Source organism: Clarias gariepinus, chromosome 22 (assembly GCF_024256425.1).
Source record: "Clarias gariepinus isolate MV-2021 ecotype Netherlands chromosome 22, CGAR_prim_01v2, whole genome shotgun sequence".
In the NCBI taxonomy this organism is placed as follows: Eukaryota; Metazoa; Chordata; class Actinopteri; order Siluriformes; family Clariidae; genus Clarias; species Clarias gariepinus.
Genome location: NC_071121.1, coordinates 5,308,792 through 5,330,206, shown reverse-complemented (window position 1 = coordinate 5,330,206; position 21,415 = coordinate 5,308,792). Strand labels below are relative to the sequence as shown.

Genomic DNA, 21,415 nt, shown 5'->3' with positions numbered 1-21,415 from the left:
AGAGTTGTAGGGGGACATCTTCAGCAGAGTAAGAAGGCAAACTGGTATCTCATTAGAGCAAGATGGAAGACTGGCAACCTCAGCAGAGCAACAAGATAAAGAAGCATCCTTGGCAAAGCAAGAAGGCAAAGTCTTGTCCTCTGCATGGCAAGAAGGCAAAGTGGTGTCCTCTGCACAGCAAGAAGGCACAGTGACATCCTCAGCAAGAAGGCATATTGGCATTGTCAGAACATCAAGGACCCAGAGTGATGTCCTCAGCAGAGCAACAAGGCAGAGTGACATCCTCGGTAGAGGAAGGAGGCAGAGTGATATCTTCAGCAGATGAAAGTAGAATGTCCGTAGGAGTGGGCCAGAGAAAGTGGAAGATGGTTCTAGCTAGGTCAAGAACCTCCTCCTCAAAGTGTTCCTGGCGGGTGCATGGCATTCTGCCATTCTCATGTGGCTCTGACCCAACCTCTTTTCCACAGTTGCTGATACATTTTCCCGTTTCTCTCATTAGGACTTGTTTGGTTTAACTTCCTGCCACAAATTGTAGGTAGGGCCGGATGCTATAGTGCAGATTGAGTTTATTTTTACACAAAACAATACTGACAAACCTTATGAACCTAAGCATGAACCACAACCTCATGGCAAAACACGCAGAGACTAGAAGGCACACCCGACAACAAACAACAACTAATGACTAATGCTAGACAGCGAGTGCAGCGAGCATGTACAAGACATGGCTTAAATACCATAGTGTACGACTTGTAACATGCTGGGGCTGATGGGTAATGTAGTTCTGCACCTATTGATGCTAGCGTGACAGGACCCATGGACGCCAGCCAAGTTTTTTTTTCCCGTGTTTTTGGTCTGAACATGTGTGGGCACTGCTGGCTACGGGCTGCAAGTATGAATGCTTGTGGATGTGTGTTTATGGTTCTACGGAAAAGTTTCCTGGATTTTGGTGTGGGTTTATTATTATTATTATTATTTTATTATTATTATTATTTACTATGCAGTGAGAATTCATGTTTTGTGTCTGTGTGAGTCGTGACCTCTCAGTGCATCTCAGCTCGAGGCAGAAATACAGTACACCTTCACGTTCTCCGTCTTTGTCTCTAACATGATTAAAGCACTTGAACGAACAGCCTTCCTTCTCCTTTTACAAATAACTAAGCTTTTTTGTTCAAACCATGGTTAATTTGAAACACAATATTGGAAGGAAATATGAGCAGCGCTGCAGACGTGTTTTATAAGAGCACTGTTATCTCATGTTGTAGAACTACAATACTTTTCTCCTACAGTTCATTAACGATGGAAGTGAGATTTTCCTTTTAGAATTCTTTCTATACAGCCATTTCTCATTTTCTTTACAGAGCAAAGTAACATTTCTTGCAAAGAGCGTGACACCAGTTACACATTCACATTCACAAAATGTTTTATAGAGCAAACATTGACCAAAGGAACACAGAGAAAACAATACTATGGTACATTCTTCTATATGACATATTAACTCAGTATCAGTACCCAACCCTGGTGTCATTGCAGTTACACAGCCAAGATGGCATATTGTAACATACCTACTTTTGTACCCACATAAACATAATTGAGAAAAAGCACCAAAACACTAGCTGGGATAAAGCTCCTATAGCAAAGCATGGTTTTTTCTTTCCTTTTGTGCAAAAAAAATGCATTAAAAAAATCCAAGAGTCAGTTTTGTTTTTGTGTCTCATTGTCTCATTTCCTGGATTATTTTTTTAACTCTTTAAATCTTGTCGACCCAAAACAGATTACCAGCAATCATAAGAGAAATAATATACAGAATATGAGGACTATTAAAAGGCTTGGAATTCTTTCTAGCCCAAACTGAGGATTCAAACACCATTTAAATCAACTGGGTCTAATTCATTAAACTGTCCTTATAATACATGATAATCATTTAAAATGGTACATCCTACATTAACTGTCAAAAGTTTGGACACCCTTCTAATTCCATGGACTCTCCTGATTCCTGATTTTTATTTCTGTTTTTAAATTGTAAAACAATGCTGACGGCGTCCAAAAACATGCAATAAGATATTTAGACTGGTGACTCTAAATGAACTTCTCCTCTGCAGCAGAAGGTTTAGTTATGGACTAAAATGGAGAGTCCAAACTTTTGACTGGTACTGTACATACATGATACATATGATACAATTCCTGATATAATTCCAGATTTTATATTTTCCTTAGATTTAAACTTCTGTACATTTCACAGTTTTTCCCTTCTTGTTCCTTTTGTAATTTTACTTTTTTTGATCCTTGATGTGAATTTTACTCTGATGTGAATTGGTCATTTTGGGGCAGTAAGGTGGCCTCGCACCTTCGAGGTTGGATTTCCACCTCGACTCTGTGTGTGAGGAGTTTTCATGTTATCCCAGTGCTTGGTGGGTTCCCTCTGGGATCTCCACATTTCCCAAATTCACCCCAGTGTGTGTGTGTGATTGTCTGCCCTGTAGTAGATTGGTACTCCCTTTAAGGCTGTACCCTGCCATTTGCCCAAGGAATTGGGTCCAGACCTCCCATGTCAGGGTAAGTTGTATAGAGTTAGTCTTTCGGATGCTCCAGTCAAGGGGACGCCACAGCAGTCCAGCCGATCCGCACACAACCTGGCACAGATTTCACACCGGATGCCCTTCCTGAAGCACCCCTCCCATTTTATCTGGGGTTGTTACCGGCACTGCATCCAGGCATTAGGGGAGAATTTAACTTGGGCCTTTTTTTCCTGGCCGCGACAATCCTACCACAAGACCCTTGTAAAAAAGCATTTCATTATACAAGCCATACTGTGTTTGGTTATGCATGCGTTTTTATATGAATAAAAGCAGGTACTAAGACCTCAATCCCTGATTTTTCTTTGGAGAACCTAATTAAATATTGTTCAAGTACAAATGATGAGACCATAAACTTCATGTGACTTGACCAAATAAGCTTCTCTGTTTAACATGCTTGTAATTTGGAAGGGACAGGGTGTGGTACAGACTTAAAAAAATAAATCTCTGTATCACGGATAGTGATTCTTATCAGTCGTTTACAGAGTGTGTTCCTGTTTGTGCACGATAGCTTTATGCCTATACACAGTATACAATAATAGAGGAACCTTGGCATAAGTCTCAACCATGAAGATGATAATAACACTAAACCAATGATAGAAGTAAACTTTTTCAATCAGTCCCACTGTTACTCACATACCGTCTACGGTAATTATGCTTACTATTTAACACAACAGTGAACCCCATATTATTTTTTAACTGTATAACCATATCGTTATTGAATTCTTTCATGGAATCATTATCGCTGCTTGATGTCCTTCTTAGAAATTTCCCATAAACGAAAAAGTCTTTAAGGCTGCAGCAGTAAAAGTGAGTAAAAGGACATGAACTTTCTTAATAATACATCTACCAGCTGATTGTGCCAGACTCTTCCTGGAAGAGAAGAGCAAAGGGCAAAGTGCCAGGTAAGTAATTGTGCTCCACATCATGTCAGAGGTAAAAAATACATAGTAGCAGAAATCATGAACACACTGCAGAAAAGGAACAGAATTCCTGGAGAGACAGAAAGGGAGAGAGGGAGAGAGAGAGAGTCCACTAGAGTGTATGGGTTTGAACTCTACAGTTAGTGTGCTCTCTGTATTTTGGTCCATTTTTTAAGGTCTAAGGGGTGTATGCTGACAAAACAAGGAAGAGCTAGGATGAATATGAGAAGAAAAGTGGCTCAAGTGGTTGAGAAACTGGGTTGCTGATCAGAGGGTTGGGGGTTCAAGCCTGGACACTGCTGAATTTCTTTGGATCCCTTTGTTGGGTCCTTAGGTAAGGCCATTATTAACCCAATGCCTATACAAAAATCACTGATCTGTTGCCCATCCTAAAACCCAGATGAGAAAGGAGGAGGGTTGGGCATCAGGTGAGCAACCACCAAAAACCACCATTGCTCTAGAAACAATGGAACAAATCCAAAGAGTAAATAAAGTGTATTGTGATGCAATGTCTAGATGCATTCATTGATGTTTATTATAAACATCAAAAGGCTTCCTTTATTGAATATGCCTCTAAATAGATCTTTAGATAGAACAATAATCAATTGTTCCTTATTGTCAGTTACCTTAAAAACCCTTGCCAAATCTCAAACGTCTGATGACTTTGTAGTTTTTGTGTTACAAAGATTGCATTTTGTCCTAGTAATGCACGGTTCACTGTGCAAAAAATGCACTTTTCCCTGACTCATCCTTACTACATTTTCCACTGGCATCATTAACTCTCAGCAGAGATACAAAGGAGCAAAGGCCACGAGGTCGAGCGCTACCGAGCGAAGAGAAAGAGGTGAGAAATGAGAGCAGTGCTAATTCTCCTGCAATGTGACAGGTATGCACAGCTCCGGAGGCTGCTCTTATGTAACTACACACTCTTTCCTGGCCTCTGTGCCGCTCGGATGTACTTAGATTCAGCACGGAGGTGGACAGCCTGCTGTTAAAAGTTTAAAATGTGAAGATTTGACAAAAGGTGGGGGAGAGGTGGAATATTCTCTAAGCTGATGAATAAAAAGCACTCGGCTTCATGCGAGACTAGAGAACAGCAGTTGGGAATCATTGACAAGACAGAACGTCAGAAGTTATGGAGCGTTATAGCATTCGTGTTTGAGGAATTCTAAACATCTAAGAAGACAAAGGAAATAATTGAATCAAGACCTGATCTAATTAGAAAAGGTCAACACATGTACTGTAGCAATCTAATCAGGTATTTAGGTGTTACAGTTCATTTGGTGCTGGCTATGAGTGCTTTATCTAGGCGTGACCTTTACCCTTCAAGCGTGCCTGATTCTAATGAGGCCCTCATTTACACACAGGCGGAATCTGAGAGCAAGATGTACACCAATAATATTTACTAAAGCATAATATAAACTTTTTTTTTAAATGTCAACAGTGATATATATAGTGTATAATACAGTGATATGTTATAAATAAAATGACAATGTATTAGTAAATATTATGGTTTTATTAGTGATGTACGAAAAATATAAAAAATATAAAATAATAAAATACAGTGGCATGAAAAAGTATTTGCCGCCCCCCCCCCCCCCCCCCCCCCCTTTTCATTTTTCATGTTTTAAGCACACTCCAATGTGACAAAATTGAAACAATTCTGCACAGAAGAGTGGACCAAAATTCCTCCACAGTGATGTGAAAGACTTGTCAGTTATCGTGTTATTGCAAACGCTTGATTGCAGTTGTTGCAGCCAAGGGTGGCACAACCAGTTATCAGGTTTAGGGGCAAATACTTCTACACATAGAGCCAGGCAGGTTCATGACTGCTTTTTTTCTGCATTTATGTATTTACTCGGATTTACACCGTACGATGAAATGCTTATTAATTTATAGATTTATTTTAAAATCTGGAAACTGTCAAATTGGAACCAGACATGTTTACAGAAAAAAAAAATCATCAAAAAACGCTTCGTGCTGCATCATAAAAACAGAAATCAGAGTTATTTATGGGGAAAGAGCATTATTTGAGCATCTCTAACGTGATGAGAACTCTCGGGTTTGGGCTTAAACAGCTGTGTAGCCATAAAAAAAAACAAATTGTTAGTAAGAGTAATTATAAAAAAAGCTTCACTTTGCTAGGAAATAAAAATATTGGATATTGGAGCAATGAACAACGTTCAAATGGTGTGATGAGTCCAGACTGACCCTATTCCAGAGCAATGCATAAAGTACATACATACTGTAAGGCAACACATCTACTGTATAAAGCAAGCCTCTGCTTATCAATACAAGATAACAAGATGAACGTAAATAGAAAAATGTGTTGAGATATTACATACGGTTTTCGAGAAACAATGACACTAATAATACAAACTGTAATTAATAATAAATTACACTATACATGATTGAAGATCGATAATTCTAACTACATGTTTGCTGTCTATTATGTTACTATCCTTGTCTATCTATCTAATGTGCAATTTTTTGGGCTAGGCAATGTATAATAATAGCATAAAGGATAACATAATATTGATGATAGTAGTCTTTAAAGTTCAAAGCAATTTTTTAATTAAATATATATAGGGCTCAGAATTGTGCAGTATAGAGTGACGTCCTGTTTTTCAGCACAAATTAGGCAATATGATGAACTAAATGTAAGTTCATTTTAACCAACTACCCAAACATGACCGAAAAAAAAGGGTCACATAGGCAAAGAAATAGCACAGATACATGATAACATGTTTTTATGGTTGTTTTCGGTTGTTTCTACGACCAAATCGAATAATAATATGCTCATTCTGGGAATTCTACATTTTTATGATGTCATTCCCATATTCTGCCAGTGGTAAAATTCACCCTTTATAAAAGTACTGGTAACTTTCATTCTACCTGACATATTAAAAAACCCAAATACACAGTTTTTAATATGTTTACCCCTGTGGATATGACTGTGCATAATCTTTATTTAACTGTAGTCTACAATTGAATACACACAAACAACATATCAGAAGTTGTTATGTAATATAAGGAAGTCACGCCGCAGACGCGTGTTCCAAGACTCCCTGGCCGAGTCCAAACTGCTCTCGTTGACCTCGCCGTTCAAGGTCATCCGTTCTTGGCACGGGGTCGTAATCAACGCTCATATCATTTTGCTGACAACCGTAATCTCGGCCGCACAGTAACGCAATCACCGGCCATATCTATTTCCACTGGGCTGCAATCTCTCTTGCATACAGTAATTACCATGACGACAAAACCGATGTGATGACGGCGGTATTTCTAAATGCAGGTCAAAGAACACACACTCTGCTGCAAAGGCCCCTTGATCTACAATCACACTTCTGAACCTGAGCCTATTAATAAGCCCTCTTTTATGTTGCGTTTTAGCCTTTACAATGTGTGTGTGTGAGTGTGTGTGAGAGCGTGGGTGTCACAGCAGAGACCCCAGCGATGAGTCATCAGCACACTACAGCCAGGCTGAATCTTTCTGCCACATTAATTCCCTGGCGCATCACACACGCACAAAGATACACCATCCAAGTGCACAATGTGAAAGAGCGTTTTCCATTCGTAGTATAACACTGTTTGCCCTTCAAGCAGCTAAATTCTCTAACAGAGATGACTTATAGTACAGTATATAGTTAAGTTATGAAGATGAAATATAATATAAACAAGGACCGTATGTGTGTGGCTGTGTGAATGATGGGAATCTGATATGGGCCGCGCTCGTGAATGAAATCGTTCGCAGCTCCTGATGGTTTTGACGCCCCTGCACCCACACCCGCTAAATCACAACACCTCCCCGAGGACAGCTAGTGAGACAAAAATACCATGTATCATCCCTCTTCATCTGCCTCGGTCTTTCTCTGGCTCATAGAGAACAAAAAAACAGACAAAGAAAACTCTGACATGCTACTGTATGTGTAACAGTAATTCAGGTGCACATCAGAAGCCTTGAAGAACCTTTATTGCTAGGATACCAAGTGTCAAGCTAGCACCAACCCACCAAGCACACAGAGAAAATGCACATTTCATGCACATAGACCCGAGGCGGTAATCGAACCCGGACCCTGGTGGTGCAAGGTCTACGGTGCTACCATGCTGCCTGTATTAAAATCTATAAGTAATAATTTAGAATTGGTACTTCATATCCACATATCGTATCTTCAGTTATTCCACAGAAAAAATATTTAGAGTTTTTATATAAAACACAGTAAAATGCTTTTATTTTTGATAATTATCCAATAAACCCCTTAAAGTTTTGTTAATTTTAAAGGATTATCGGTATTTTTCAAAATCTATTATCAATTATTTCTAGTGCGCAGACGTACCCCATTAACACTTAAACTAATAAACTGTTTCTTTAAAAAATAAAACTTTTATTATTTTCCTATCAGATGATTTCCAAGTACAAGTTTTCTTGTATTAAGGATGAAAAAGCATCCAATAAACCTTTTAAAACAGCCATTGAAACACTCAATGTTGACCAACACCGCTGAGCTAACCATGACAGGTTCCATCTTCTCTTCTCGTTTTGGAGTTCATACCACACACTAAGGTCAAGTATGCACTTATTTTCTTTTTTTTAATTTTTTTTTATGGAAAAGCCTTTAAGGTTCTTTGTAGAAAGTGTTGATTTCCAAGTAAAACCTTTACTATGAGCTAAAACCATTAGTTATTCAATAAACCTTCAAAAAAAGACTTTGAAGATCTCTGCTGATTAAGCATGTACCAAGTATTTAACCGATGTATTTAATTGAATCATTGAAAAAGACTTAGTTTTCAATTCAGAATTGATTCGTACTTTTAAAAATATTTAGTTCAACTTACAAACATGAAATGGTCTATAATTGAAAAATTCCTTAAAAAACGTACCACACCTTTTGCAGAAAAACACAGATTACTCCTGCTGTCCGCACATACTCAAAGTATCACTCCTTCTTTTGAGTTTATGGGTGGATAGAATAAACCCGGCATTTGTTGGAGTGTGAAGGAGAAAATTGGCAGGAAACATAATTTATCGTTTTGTATGAGAAATGATATTTAGATAATACAATACAGTATTTCAAAGTATTTAATACTTAAAAACCTGCTGAATTCAATCATCGAAAATCCTAATTAATTGAAGTGAATTGACTTGACAGCCTACCCATGATTCACAGCTCTACTACAATCATGTAGCAAACTTTCAACTCTGACCAAAATAAAAATGTGTATTTGTTAATAACCATTTTGTTATTTAGATCTCCAGTGTAGCATATACATTAGGCATCATCCATCTAAAGACTAAGATGATCAAGTGATGCTACTTATCTCAACAAAATGCATTTTTTCTTTCTTACAAAATGCATTTCGGCCTTTCCCCCAATAAAACACCATTATGTTGAGTCAACATTAGTGCACCAGGGCTTTTATATTTCCAGTCGCATTCAATTCCACCTTGCTGATTGACAGTGTTGTTATGGAAAGTGCTCCTTTGCAAACACTGGGCAGTACTGGGTCAACTTTGGCAGAGTTGTTTTGAAAAGAGCTCCTTTGCCAATGTTGTCCAAGTGTTTGCACAACTTTATGACGAGGTGGCCAACACTGCCACCCAAAATAGATGTCGGTCCAACGTCAGTAGTACTCGTACTCTATAGTTCATGCAGATACAGTACATCATACCCCTCCTGGGTATAGTGTAATATCAGTCAACATATGTTTAATGTATTTTTGCCTTTCCTTGCTTTTCACTTGCACAGCTGGAACCTGGACAGATTGAAGCTCTGCCAAATCCACTCAAATTAAGCAAATATGCCAACAATCAGGCCAGCACTGCGGTAAAAAAAAAAAAAAAAACATTCCTCGAGGATTTAGTTCCAGAAGTAGGGCACATTGGGTTTATGACTCTAATTCCAGAGGAAGTAAACATTGTAATGACACATTAACTGTTCCTATGAAATGCTGTGTTACCGCCTGGAACACCAAAATGACTTCTTTAAAGAAAGAATCGCAGAGATCAAAACAGATTTTATGCATAATAATGAATGTGAGTAAAGGAAGCCAGTCTCTAATGTTGCCATCGGCACTTCATTAACATACTCTACAGCTGAAATCATACGTGGTAAGACTAATGTCACTTAATCATTATACATTCCTAGAAACTAAGAATAGCAATTCTGAGCAGTTATTGGAACACAAAAATAACATTTTTTTTAAGGAGGTTTGATCAGTTGTTAAATTAACTGTAGAAGGAAAGTTTTATACTTGTGAACTGAAAACAAATTCTGCTTATATTGTTTACTTATTGCTTGTTGTTTGGGAAAACATATTAATTAATAATGATAAAAATATTGTTTTATAAGTAATTCCACATATCAGCATGGTGGCTCAGTGTTTAGAACCACTCGCTGCTTGCGGCTCCAGTACAGGAGGTTTAAATCCTGAATGTTCTTCCCCGGCTTGGGGGTTTTCTCTGGACAACTCCAGATGGATGTTCCACATGGCTCGTTGCAAACTGCAAACAGGACCTTTTATGACTTTCTTTTTGCCGCTCAGGCCAGATTTCTGCAGTGCACGACTAATAGTTGTCCTGTGGACAGATTCTCCCACTTGAGCTGTGTATTTTTGCAGCACCTTTAGAGTTCCCACGGGCTTCTTGGCTGACTCTCTGATTAATGCTCTTCTTGCCCGACCTGTCAGTTTAGGTGGACGGCCATGTCTTGGTAGGTTTGTGCCATACTCTTACTATTTTCGGTTGATGGATTGAACAGTGTTCCTTGAGATGCTCAAAGCTTAATATATAATTTTTTTTATAACCTAATCCTGCTTTAAAATTCTCCACAACTGACCTGTCTGGTGTGTTCCTTGGGTTTTATAATACTGTTAGTTCAAGAATGTTCTCTAACAAACTTCTGAGGGCTTCAAAGAGCGTCTGTATTTATACTGAGATTACATTACACACAAGTGGACTATATTTTTTGAAGGCGAATGGTTTTATTGTATTTTTTTTTATTTTATTTTTTTAAATGTATAACCTTTTATAATTTTTCTTCTACTTGACAATTAGGTGCCACTTTGTGTTGGTCTATCACATAAAATTCTATTTAAATACATTTACGTTTGTGGTTGTAACATGACAAAATATGGAATATTTTAAGGAGTATAAATACTTTTTAAGGCATTGAATGTGTGTTTGATTTGTCTATTAGTTAAACCAAATTTTATATGTCAACACACATTCTACAGTGTATAGGGCTAAAGCTGGAAATATAAATTCTGCTGCTAAACGTTTCCTTGTCCCTGCTAGTTTGACGCCTTTTCTTCTAAACTGAGCCACATCGTTAGTCCTTCGTCGGATTAAATATGACAGCCCTGGGCCCGAGGCTGCTGCAAAAGAGCACGGATGATGTAATGGATCATCTTTTCTTTCTCACTCTCTGTCTCTAACTCTGTCTGGTTCTGTCGTTCAGGTTTGGGAAGCGACATCATCTCGACTGGAGTTTAAAGAAGCCTTGTGCATGCTCGCTACCCCACAGGGAGGTTATCACCAAACCGAGAACACAAACGAAAAGAGGAATGAGAGGACAAAAGCAGACTGAGAGATTGGAAAAGGCTCCATCAGTACAGATTTCCGAGACTGAAAGATTGAGAGAGTGTGAGGCTCTGCAGCCTCATCTAACACATATAAACACCCAGAGAGGGAGAGGGAGAAGACCTGCACAGCGTGACTAATGCACAGAGACAGAGTGAAACTCCTTAAATCCATCCAGCACAGGAAGTCTCAGGAGGTCTTAAAGCACTATCTCACATGCAGATAAGGTGAAGAGAAAAACAGGCTCTTGGAAATTAGCCCCAGCAGCTGGAACTTAGTTTAGCATACAATAAATTGGAACAGAGAACATTCAACAAATGGAACGACTTCTTTTTGGAAATCGACAGTTAACTTGACGCCAACTTGCAAAAGAAATGCATCTTTCTGTAGGAAGTGTACACACAATCATTCACCAACACCACTTGCACATTACAGGAACTCGGCTGGGAGTTATCGCTGCATCCCCTGTACAGTCCTGACCTCACTCTAAGCCATTTCCACATGTTTGGGCCTTGGAAGGAGTTCCTGGGAGGCCAGCGTTTCGGACATGACGCAGGCAATGTGATCATGGCTTCAGCACAACGAGAAAACCTTCTACCTTGATGGTATCCAAGCACTAGTGAAACTCTGTGATAAGTGCAGTGCATGTGTAGCAGGGGATTATATAAAGAAATAAAGGAAGTTATTACTCTTAAAAGGGTGTTCTGGTATTCTGCACAATCAAAAGTCCTTCTTTGACTTGAACGCACCTCAGCAGATGGGGATTAGACAGATGAAGGCTTGAAATGATTTTTAGACATTTATGATTCATCTTACAGGCAGTGAAGAGCTCTAAATGTCACAAAGTAATCAGTTAATTATTGAAATAAGTGTTAGTTTGAATAGCAATATTAAGTCTGAAGCAAAAAAGCAATACTTCTATTTCATTATTTCTGATTACCCCTGTGTCTTATTTTTATCAACTGTTATCAGGAGTCTTCACAAAGACAGGACATGCTTTGTTTCCAACAATATCTTTTAAACATTGACTATATTAATATAAGAAATAAATGTTATATTATAAATCACACTCAACAATGTGCTGCAAGCCAGTGTTTAAAGGGCACATATTATGCAAAATTCACATTTTAGTCATTTTTAGACATTCAGATGGGTCTAAAGTGTGTGTGTACAAACAAAAAAACTTTTCCTGTTTTTGTCATTTTTCTTTTTCATATTGGTCAGGGGTTTTATGCAGTAAATTACAGTAGATGTTTCCCCAACTGTGACCTCATATAAGATAATACCCTCCTCCAGTTTATTGTTCAGAAATAGCTCATTTAAACATGAGCACATTTGGAGGAGGAATGAAACAAATGAAGTTATGAAATAATGCATTATCTGAGAGTCAATCTAAGGGCACACACACACACACACACACACACACACACACACACACACACACAAACTAATTTTGTGGGAGATCTGTTTTAACTCATTTAGTCAAACTAAAGATGTAAAGAGGCTGACCTTGCAGTTTTTGGACTTGTCCCGTGGGCCTGGCATGCAGGGTTGGCACAGCGGGCTGGGTGGGTGCGGGAGGTAATACCCTCCCGGGCTGTAGGGGCAGCAAGTGTATAAGGTGGGGAAGTGCGTATACCACAGGTCCTGTCCATCTTGACACTTGGGACACGGTGAGAGGAAGGCTTTAGCCTGGGGCTTCTCCACGCTCACCTTTGGGTTTCTCATCCACCTCCGCACCTGTAATCAACACATTGTATTGTAATACACACAGTTACATAACTACGTTTCCTCTTATGGAAAACTAAATACATTTTTACAGACATTTCAGCCATTCAGAAGTTTTATTTCAAATATTTTTGCTATTTCTAAATCTCTGCAGAGTGGCACAGATGGCATGTTCCTGCCCCATTGCTCCAGGTTCCCTGCTTTGAACCTCAGATTGGGCTACTATTTAAGTGCACTTAGTATGTTCTGCACTTGCTTGCATGTACTGCATTTCTTCCCAAAAGCATATCAGTAGATGAATGGTGACCTGTGATGGGCTGGAATGTTCCTAGATTCCCCAGTACTAACACTGAATCCACCACACCCATTTCAGACCATGGTGACTTGTGTTAGATTGAAATGGTCTCAGGTTTTCCAGGATAAACTCCGGATCCACAACAACCCTACCTGATCATGTGATCATGGTGACAAGGTTTTCCAAGATATACAGTACTCTGGATCCACCCCAACCCTGATCATGGTGACCATGGATGGACTTTAGTGTTCCCTACTGTGGATCCACCACAACCCTATGATGGATTTGAGTGTTCCTATGTTTAGTAGGACATACTTTAGATCCCTCACAACCTTGATCATGGTGGCATTGGAGGGATTAAAATGTTCCCCACTCTGGATTTACCACAACCCTGACCAGGATAAAGCAACAAATGGAGGGGGTTGGGGTAATAAATGATACCGAACTTGGGGTCCCTAAAGGGTTCCTACAGTCCCTAGGTTGATACATCCAAGGATACATGTTTCAAACTAGTAAAACTAAACATCATTGTAGGACATTATACAGTTTCAAGCTTTTCTCAGTTGTATATTTAAAAAATGAAATCTGGATTCCATGGTTAGGCCCTTGTGTGCCTTTTTTTATCCCTATTTAATTAAACAATTTATAAGTGATAAACATCAAAACAAGTGCTGTTGACGAAACTATAAAAACACATGTACTATAGAGGATCAGTATGATTCGTTTCTTCTCACATATTTCTGTACATGTGGCTTTAATCAAGAGAAATACTGTATAAAAGAACTTTGTATGTTTAGGCGCATGCTTTAGCTGAACATTAACTCTTGTCTTGAGTCATATCTGTTACAGTAAAGGAGAGCAAGAATGGCATCCAAAGGGCACTTGCACAAGTCCACACACACACACACACACACACACACACACTGAAACAGTGGCTCATCTTTGTTCCCCTATTTAAAGCAGCTCTTTAGATTTATCATTCTCTTATCTATAAAAGATTGGACAGAATCATTAGTGCTGCACCAAAACACCAAAACATAACAAAGGATGGAGAAATGAAAGCTGAATTTCTGTCCTCTTGCCTCATGCTTTCCTTTTGATCTCTCTTTTCACCCAACTGATTAAAATAACTGCGGAATAATAAATTATTTTGGCTGGATTAATTTCACTGCCAACGTCATCAACTATCCACTGTATTTGTGAAAAGTCTCTCTCTTTCTCTTTCACTCTCTCTCTCTCACTCTATCATACACATACATACATGCTTTGATCTGATTTTCAAAGTCGTGTCAGTGTCATCTCCTGCTGTCTGTGTGCCACTCTGCTGGCATTGCTGAACTCTCTGGCTTTCATACCGAAACACTCTCATCTTTCTCTCTCTCTCTCTCTCTCTCTCTCTCTCTCAATATTTATAAATCCTCAACAATCTGAAGCATACTTATATATAGAATATATATGCTGCAAATGAGAGAGTGAAAGACAAAAAGGGAACTGAATTGTTCTAAGGATGACTCAACTTTTCCAAAACATCTCTCTCTCTCTCTTTCTCGCGCTCTCTCTTTCTGCTTTCTTTATGCAAGCAGATACTGTACCACATCAAGAGGCAGAGGACAGCTGAGACGCTTTCAGCAAACAGAGTTGAACCCTACAGCAGAGGGTTTATTATGTCATCTTGCTTTGTTTTCCTTTTACAAATTGTGCCTTTACAACATCACTAGCTAAAACCATTAACCATCTGAGAAATGTGTGGCAACTGATTTAGCATTTATATTTTGATTCTGTATATAAGGTGATGCAATCTGGGACACCTTTACCGTACTCTACCGTACAATGTTACAGCATGTCCCATCTTGCTTCAGCTTCAGGAGATGACACACCTCACTACATCTTGCTACATTTCGCTACAGCTCATTACACCCTGTCATTTCACAGTGTAACACTCACCACAACCTGCAACACCCTCACTACAACCTTCTACACCCTCACTTCAACCTGCAACACCCTTACTACAACCTTCTACACCCTCACTACAACCTGCAACACCCTCACTACAACCTTCTACACCCTTACTACAACCTTCTACATCCTCACTACAACCTTCTACCCCCTCACTACAACCTGCTACACCCTCACTACAACCTTCTACACCCTCACTACAACCTTCTACACCCTTACTACAACCTTCTACATCCTCACTACAACCTTCTACTCCCTCACTACAACCTTCTACACCCTCACTACAACCTGCAACACCCTCACTACAACCTTCTACACCCTCACTACAACCTGCTACACCCTTACTACAACCTTCTACATCCTCACTACAACCTTCTACTCCCTCACTACAACCTTCTACACCCTCACTACAACCTGCAACACCCTCACTACAACCTTCTACACCCTCACTACAACCTTCTACACCCTTACTACAACCTTCTACATCCTCACTACAACTTTCTACCCCCTCACTACAACCTGCTACACCCTCACCTCACTACACCCAACACCTCATTACAGCCTGCCACAGATCACTACAAACTGCCAACACCCACTTCAGCCTGCCACACCATCACTACAGCTTGCCCCACCGTAATACACCCTACCACACCCTCACTACAGCTTGCTACACCTTACTACACCCTGCCCAACGCTCACTACAGCCTGCCACACCTTAACTACAGCTCATTACAACCCACCACAGACTACAGAGTGCCATACTTGACTACAAACTGCTACACCCTCACTACAACATGCAACACCTCACCACAGCCTGTCACACCCTTACTACAACCTGCCACACCCTCATTATAGCCTGCCACAGCCTTACTACAACCTGCCACACACCTCACTAAAACCAGCCACACCCTCAATACAGCCTGCCAAACCTCTCTACAACCAGTCATACCTCACTACACCCTGCAACACCTTCACTACAACCAGCCACACCCTCAATACAGCCTGCCAAACCTCTCCACAACCAGTCATACCTCACTACAACCTGCAACATCCTCACTTAAACCAGCCACACCCTCAATTCAGCCTGTCACACCTCTCAACAACCATTCATACCTCACTACAACCTGCCGCACTTCACTACAACCTGCTGTACCATCAATACAACCTGTCACACCTCTCCACAACCATTTATAACTTACTACACCCTGCTACACCCTCACTATAGCCTGCCACAGCCACCATACTTTGCTACATTGTGATTTGCACCCTGTGCTACACCCTGCTATTCCTTGCTAGACCCTGTTACCACCACACTGCTACATGACACACATTTCATGCCTTACTAAATGCTACCACACATCTCTACACTTTGTTACACGCTGCCACACCTCACTAGACCTGGCTACACCTTATTACCCTCTGCCTCATCTTGGTATACCTGTTACAACTTGCTGCCAATATTGCTACACCGATCTATATTCCACTTTATTTTTACACCCTGCCACACCTCGCTATACCCAACTATACCTCTCTCCATCCTGCCACACACTGCTACTCTGTGCCTATACATTAATGCCACACACTGAAGGCTCCCGCTACAACCTGCTGAACTTCTCTACACCTCTCTATACTCACAAACACTTTACATAAATGTGCACATAGTAGACTACAAGTACACTCAATACAAGTGCATATACAATATATAGTCCTCATGATCTCTCTCTCTCTCTCTCTCTCTCTCTCTCTCTCTCTGCGAGCAGAATCACAGTTGGCATAACTACATAACAACCCCAAACCAATCTCACTGAGTCAGCTGCTAACACTCCATCCATCTGCTGAGCGTGTGCTTGTTTGTGAGTATGTGTGTGGGTGCGCATGTGTGTGTGCGTGCAGGCTTGGACACGAGCCTGAGCCGCACAGGCACACAACAATCGACCGTGGACGAAAACAAAAGCAGTGTGGTGGAATTTTGAAGCGAAAGCCTGCAGATCTTTACTGAGAAATTCCTTTAGGCCTATTACCAACGTTTCTGTATATAGCCGGCTGCCTGATCAACCGTAGAAAATTCTCTGTGTGTGTGTGTGTGTGTGGCTTTGTGTGTAGACTTATTTCCTGTTTAATGGTCAATCACAATCTGAGATTAGATCATTTAGTAAATATTAAATGCAATAAATCTAAGACTGAGTTACACAAACAGACGCACGCGCACACACACACAGACACACACACTCACACACTCACATTTTTCCAAACCTCTGAACATGTCTCAGTTTGAGGAAGTATGCTGTGTTGGATTGTTGCTAAATACAGCAGTGGATACACTGAAATCTTTTTTAGCCTTGACCTAAAGAAGTAGAAGTGTACTGTTACTCAATATTAACCGTTTTGCTGCACTGATGCAGAACAGCGTGCATCGAGGAAATTTGAAAATAACTGTGATGAAGAGGAATCTGGACAATCCTCTTTGATGAAAGATTGTTTACAGATCTAGTGACGGGGGCGTGGCTTATTACTCCTCGAACCTAAAGCTTTTATCAACCTTTTTTTTGGCAAAGAAACTGATTTGCACTATTTTGTGCTCTGCATCATCACATTGTCTCTCTCCTTTTTAAAAATAATAATAATATTAAATCTTTGGTTGATTTCAATTCACCTTCATATCATGGTGCTGTTGTTTGTTAATCACAATGCTGACAATAATTCTGGACAGAAAGCAAATGTAATATTGATAATAACTTTATATTTACATATAGATTTAAATATATATTTATCCAGTCAGTCTTAAATACTACTGTTTCTATAGTACCAACTTACACATGGACTACATAAAGCATACATTCTATTGAAGTTACTTTATATTTAAAAAAAAAAAAAAAAAACTTCTATTATGTTTTTTGGAAAAAAAAATATATTTTTTAAGGAATGTATATAATTTTGTTAGTGTCAGGTTGCTTTCGGAAGTAAGAATTACTTGTTGGACCAACACTGACTGCATGACTTTGGGATACCTTTGAACAAATGACCCCAACACAATGCTGTTTTAAATACAACTTCAAAACTGAATGTTGGAATGTTACTACTGCTGAGCTAACTGAAATGATTTTTAGCCAGAACTCGAACACATGTCACGGTACTGAGAGTGGTAAATGCTAGCAATGGAATTAGTTATGAAACAAGCTGCTGATTATTACAACAGTATGTTGCTTTGTCAGTCAGGGACCGCTACATAACAACTCCGCCAAGTCAAAAAGCCTAGACAGGGGGCAATTTACAAAATCAGTAAATCGTATCATGAGTATTTCGTGGATGAACCGGTCTGCACTGCTAATCGAATGTTATGCAATTTAGATGTAAATGCTTTAAATACAGCAAATTGGTTGAAATCCTGTTGTTTTGAGGTCCTATACAATGTTGATCTGGGGTCGATGTTGGGATCTGGGGTCATTAATGTTACTTCAGCATCATTTTATTACAGTAAACCTACTGTAGCATCTACATTATATTCCAATGTTATGTTTTAGGTGGATGATGTTGCAACCTTATTGTCACTATTTGACAACGTCTTATAACCTTAATGTTCCTGCTGGGTCACTATATTAGTATTGTACCTCTAATGAAACATCAGGTACAAGACATGTCTGGGTAGATTGACCACTTTGAGGTACAGTAAATGGAAAATAGTGCATATTTCAATGTTGGTAGAACTACTCTTTAAATGACTGAAATGAAATAATGTAGTGCCAAATTGTTTGTACTGTATTTTGTGATGTCCATGAACACAGCGTGGAGTTGTTACTGGTCACGTAGACACTTTTAACAGAAATACAGTATATTGGTAATTGCTTTTTTATTCATTTTTTAAATTTTTTTTTATTATTCTTTTAATTTTTATTCTTTTTTTAAACAGATGAATTTTGGTGCTGAGTTACATTTGCAGGTCATTTGTAAGGAAGCATACAACAGTTGAGCCTGAGTGCATGGCATCTGACTGAAGTACTGAAACAAAGATTAATGTGGACTCTCTACTTTAACTCAATATCACTTCAGAATTTTAATTGATCCTGGACAAAAACCAGGATCACCAAAGTATTGTGTAGTAACCTGTGGAGGGTACCATAACAAGTAAAATGTCATTCTAGTAAGTACTACCATTATGGAAGATAAAAATATATAACGTATATTTGCATACTATACTATGGTCCTTGGTAAACCATGGCCCTACTATAGTACATGCACAGTTGTATCAAAGTTTGTACTGTAGTAAAACCATGATGTACTATAATGTACTACACATACAGTACTATATCAGCGTTATATATCATGGTACCAGTACCATCAGACTACTGTGGTACCTATACCTTGGTAAAAGTGGACAACAGTACCATAATACTGGATGACTGATTTAAAAGTATTAGTTTGGAAGGTTAAACAGTTTTGAAAAAAAACATTTTGTGCTTTTTTTGGTTTACGTTTCTGCCTCAGTTCTAAATCGCTCTAAAAGCTACAGTATCAGTGTATATCTTTACTTCTAATCCAAAAGTAATCCAAGAATTATATTATATTATTGAACATTATACAACTTTATAGTCATGGAGTCAGTGTTGGTCCAACAAGTAATTCTAACTTAAAAGCAAACTGATACCAACAGTGTTTCGTACATCTTTTATATCTACATATAAAATCTTTGAAAACTTTAATTTTTAATTTGTTTCCTCTAATTTTTAAAATTGTTACTTTTGTCTTAACATACAAGTGTCTCATTCGAAACCTAGATTTTGTTGTACATTTTATTTAGACTTAATTAAATTGCTCTGTAAAACAGGAATGAGTTACAATTTAAAGACATTAAAGATTTATAAGTAACATAATAAGAAACATAATGTTTAAGTAACATATCACATAGCATCACATAGTTCTTGTTAGCTACCTTAACCTTGAGTCTTGGTTTCTGAGTTTCTGTGTCTCAACATATGAGGTATTTTCAGCAGGTGGAACTCCTGTTACTTGAAAATGGACAAATAACTTGTAAATAACTTGTGGAAGAGACTCATCTGTCTGTGAGAACTATACACACAATTATTTACCAACACCACTTGCACGTTACAGGAACTCAGTTGGAAGTTATTGCCATATCCACCATACAGTCCTGATCTCGCTCCAAGCCAACTCCACATGTTTGGGCCATTAAAGGAGTTCCTGGGAGGCCGGGATTTCAGATATTGCATCAGGCAGTCTATATGTCTCCACTGTACTGAACTTTCTACCTTGTTGGAATCCAAGCACTAATGCTGATATAAGTGCATTAGTGTAACAGGAAATTATATACAGAAACAAAGGAAGTTGTTATTTTTAAAACTGTGTTCTGCACAATAAAAAGTCCCGCTTTGACTTGAACACCTTGCCTTGCTGCTTCGACCCCTGCTATGAACTTTAATTTACAATTGAGCTGACAAATAACACACTTTTACTGCCATTACAGCAATGTTTTGTTTATGGTTATTTTTTTAGGTTTAACTTCACTAGCATTGGCGAAGAGCCATAGGCAGATCAAAACTATTTGCTTAACTATGTTAAACTATTTACGAATGTAAAAATCAATTAGCTTAAACTATGTGTTTGGAGAATATACTTCCACACACACTTATACAGAGATAAACATACAGTACACACCTTCCTCTTGACGAACTGGAAGGCAGAGCACTTCTTAAAGGAGAAGGTCTGTTTCTCTGTGCCGTGGACCAGGTGCATGGCCTCCGGCGGCCCCGCACACTCCGCAGAACCCAGTGTGATGCCTGTGGGGTGGTCCGAGGGAGAAGGGGCAAACAGATGGAAGAAGATGCTTATATGTTTTAAGTCAAATGGCTGCATTATGAAATCACCTGGATGTTTTTGCATACACAGTACCATGCATGTGTGTGTATGTGCATAAGTGAGTGAGGACGAGCAACAACTGCATGTAGTCTCACCGGTTGTGTTGCCTCCGATGGTCCAGGTTGCTTTCGTAGGTATCGTGACTCCGGTGGTGCTGCTGCAGCCAGGACGCTGCTGATAAGAGATGATGCTGTTCCTATTACATCATGCCCACTGAGCTGCTTCGACTATAGCTCTCTGCTGCCTGCAGGTGTGTGTATGTTTGTGTGTTTGTATGTGTGTGAGACGACAGAAATGAAAAACAATCACGCACTTCGTCAATGAGAGACAAGAGCACAAGATGCAGCGTCCCTTCGTCTCCCCAGCTCTCCTCCCTCTATCTCTACAGCACTCTGTGTCGTTCTCTCATCTTCCTGGTCCTCCCCCTCCCCTCTCACTGCTGCAGCTGATGCTCTCTCTCTCTCTTTCTCTCTCTCTCTCTTTCTAGATT

General features: G+C 39.3%; 1 protein-coding gene across 1 annotated transcript in view; it reads right to left on the bottom strand.

The window, feature by feature from the left end:
- Positions 1-21,203, bottom strand: part of sgk1 (serum/glucocorticoid regulated kinase 1) — a 48,125-nt gene extending 26,922 nt beyond the window's left edge. The window contains exons 1-3 of the mRNA XM_053482603.1: positions 21,021-21,203; positions 20,725-20,846; positions 12,585-12,815 (exon numbers count right to left, since the gene is read on the bottom strand). Of these exons, the coding sequence (XP_053338578.1) occupies positions 12,585-12,815; positions 20,725-20,802 (309 nt within the window). The 5' untranslated portion in view covers positions 20,803-20,846; positions 21,021-21,203. The remainder of the gene's footprint in view (positions 1-12,584; positions 12,816-20,724; positions 20,847-21,020) is intronic.
- Between the last annotated feature and the right edge of the window lie 212 nt (positions 21,204-21,415).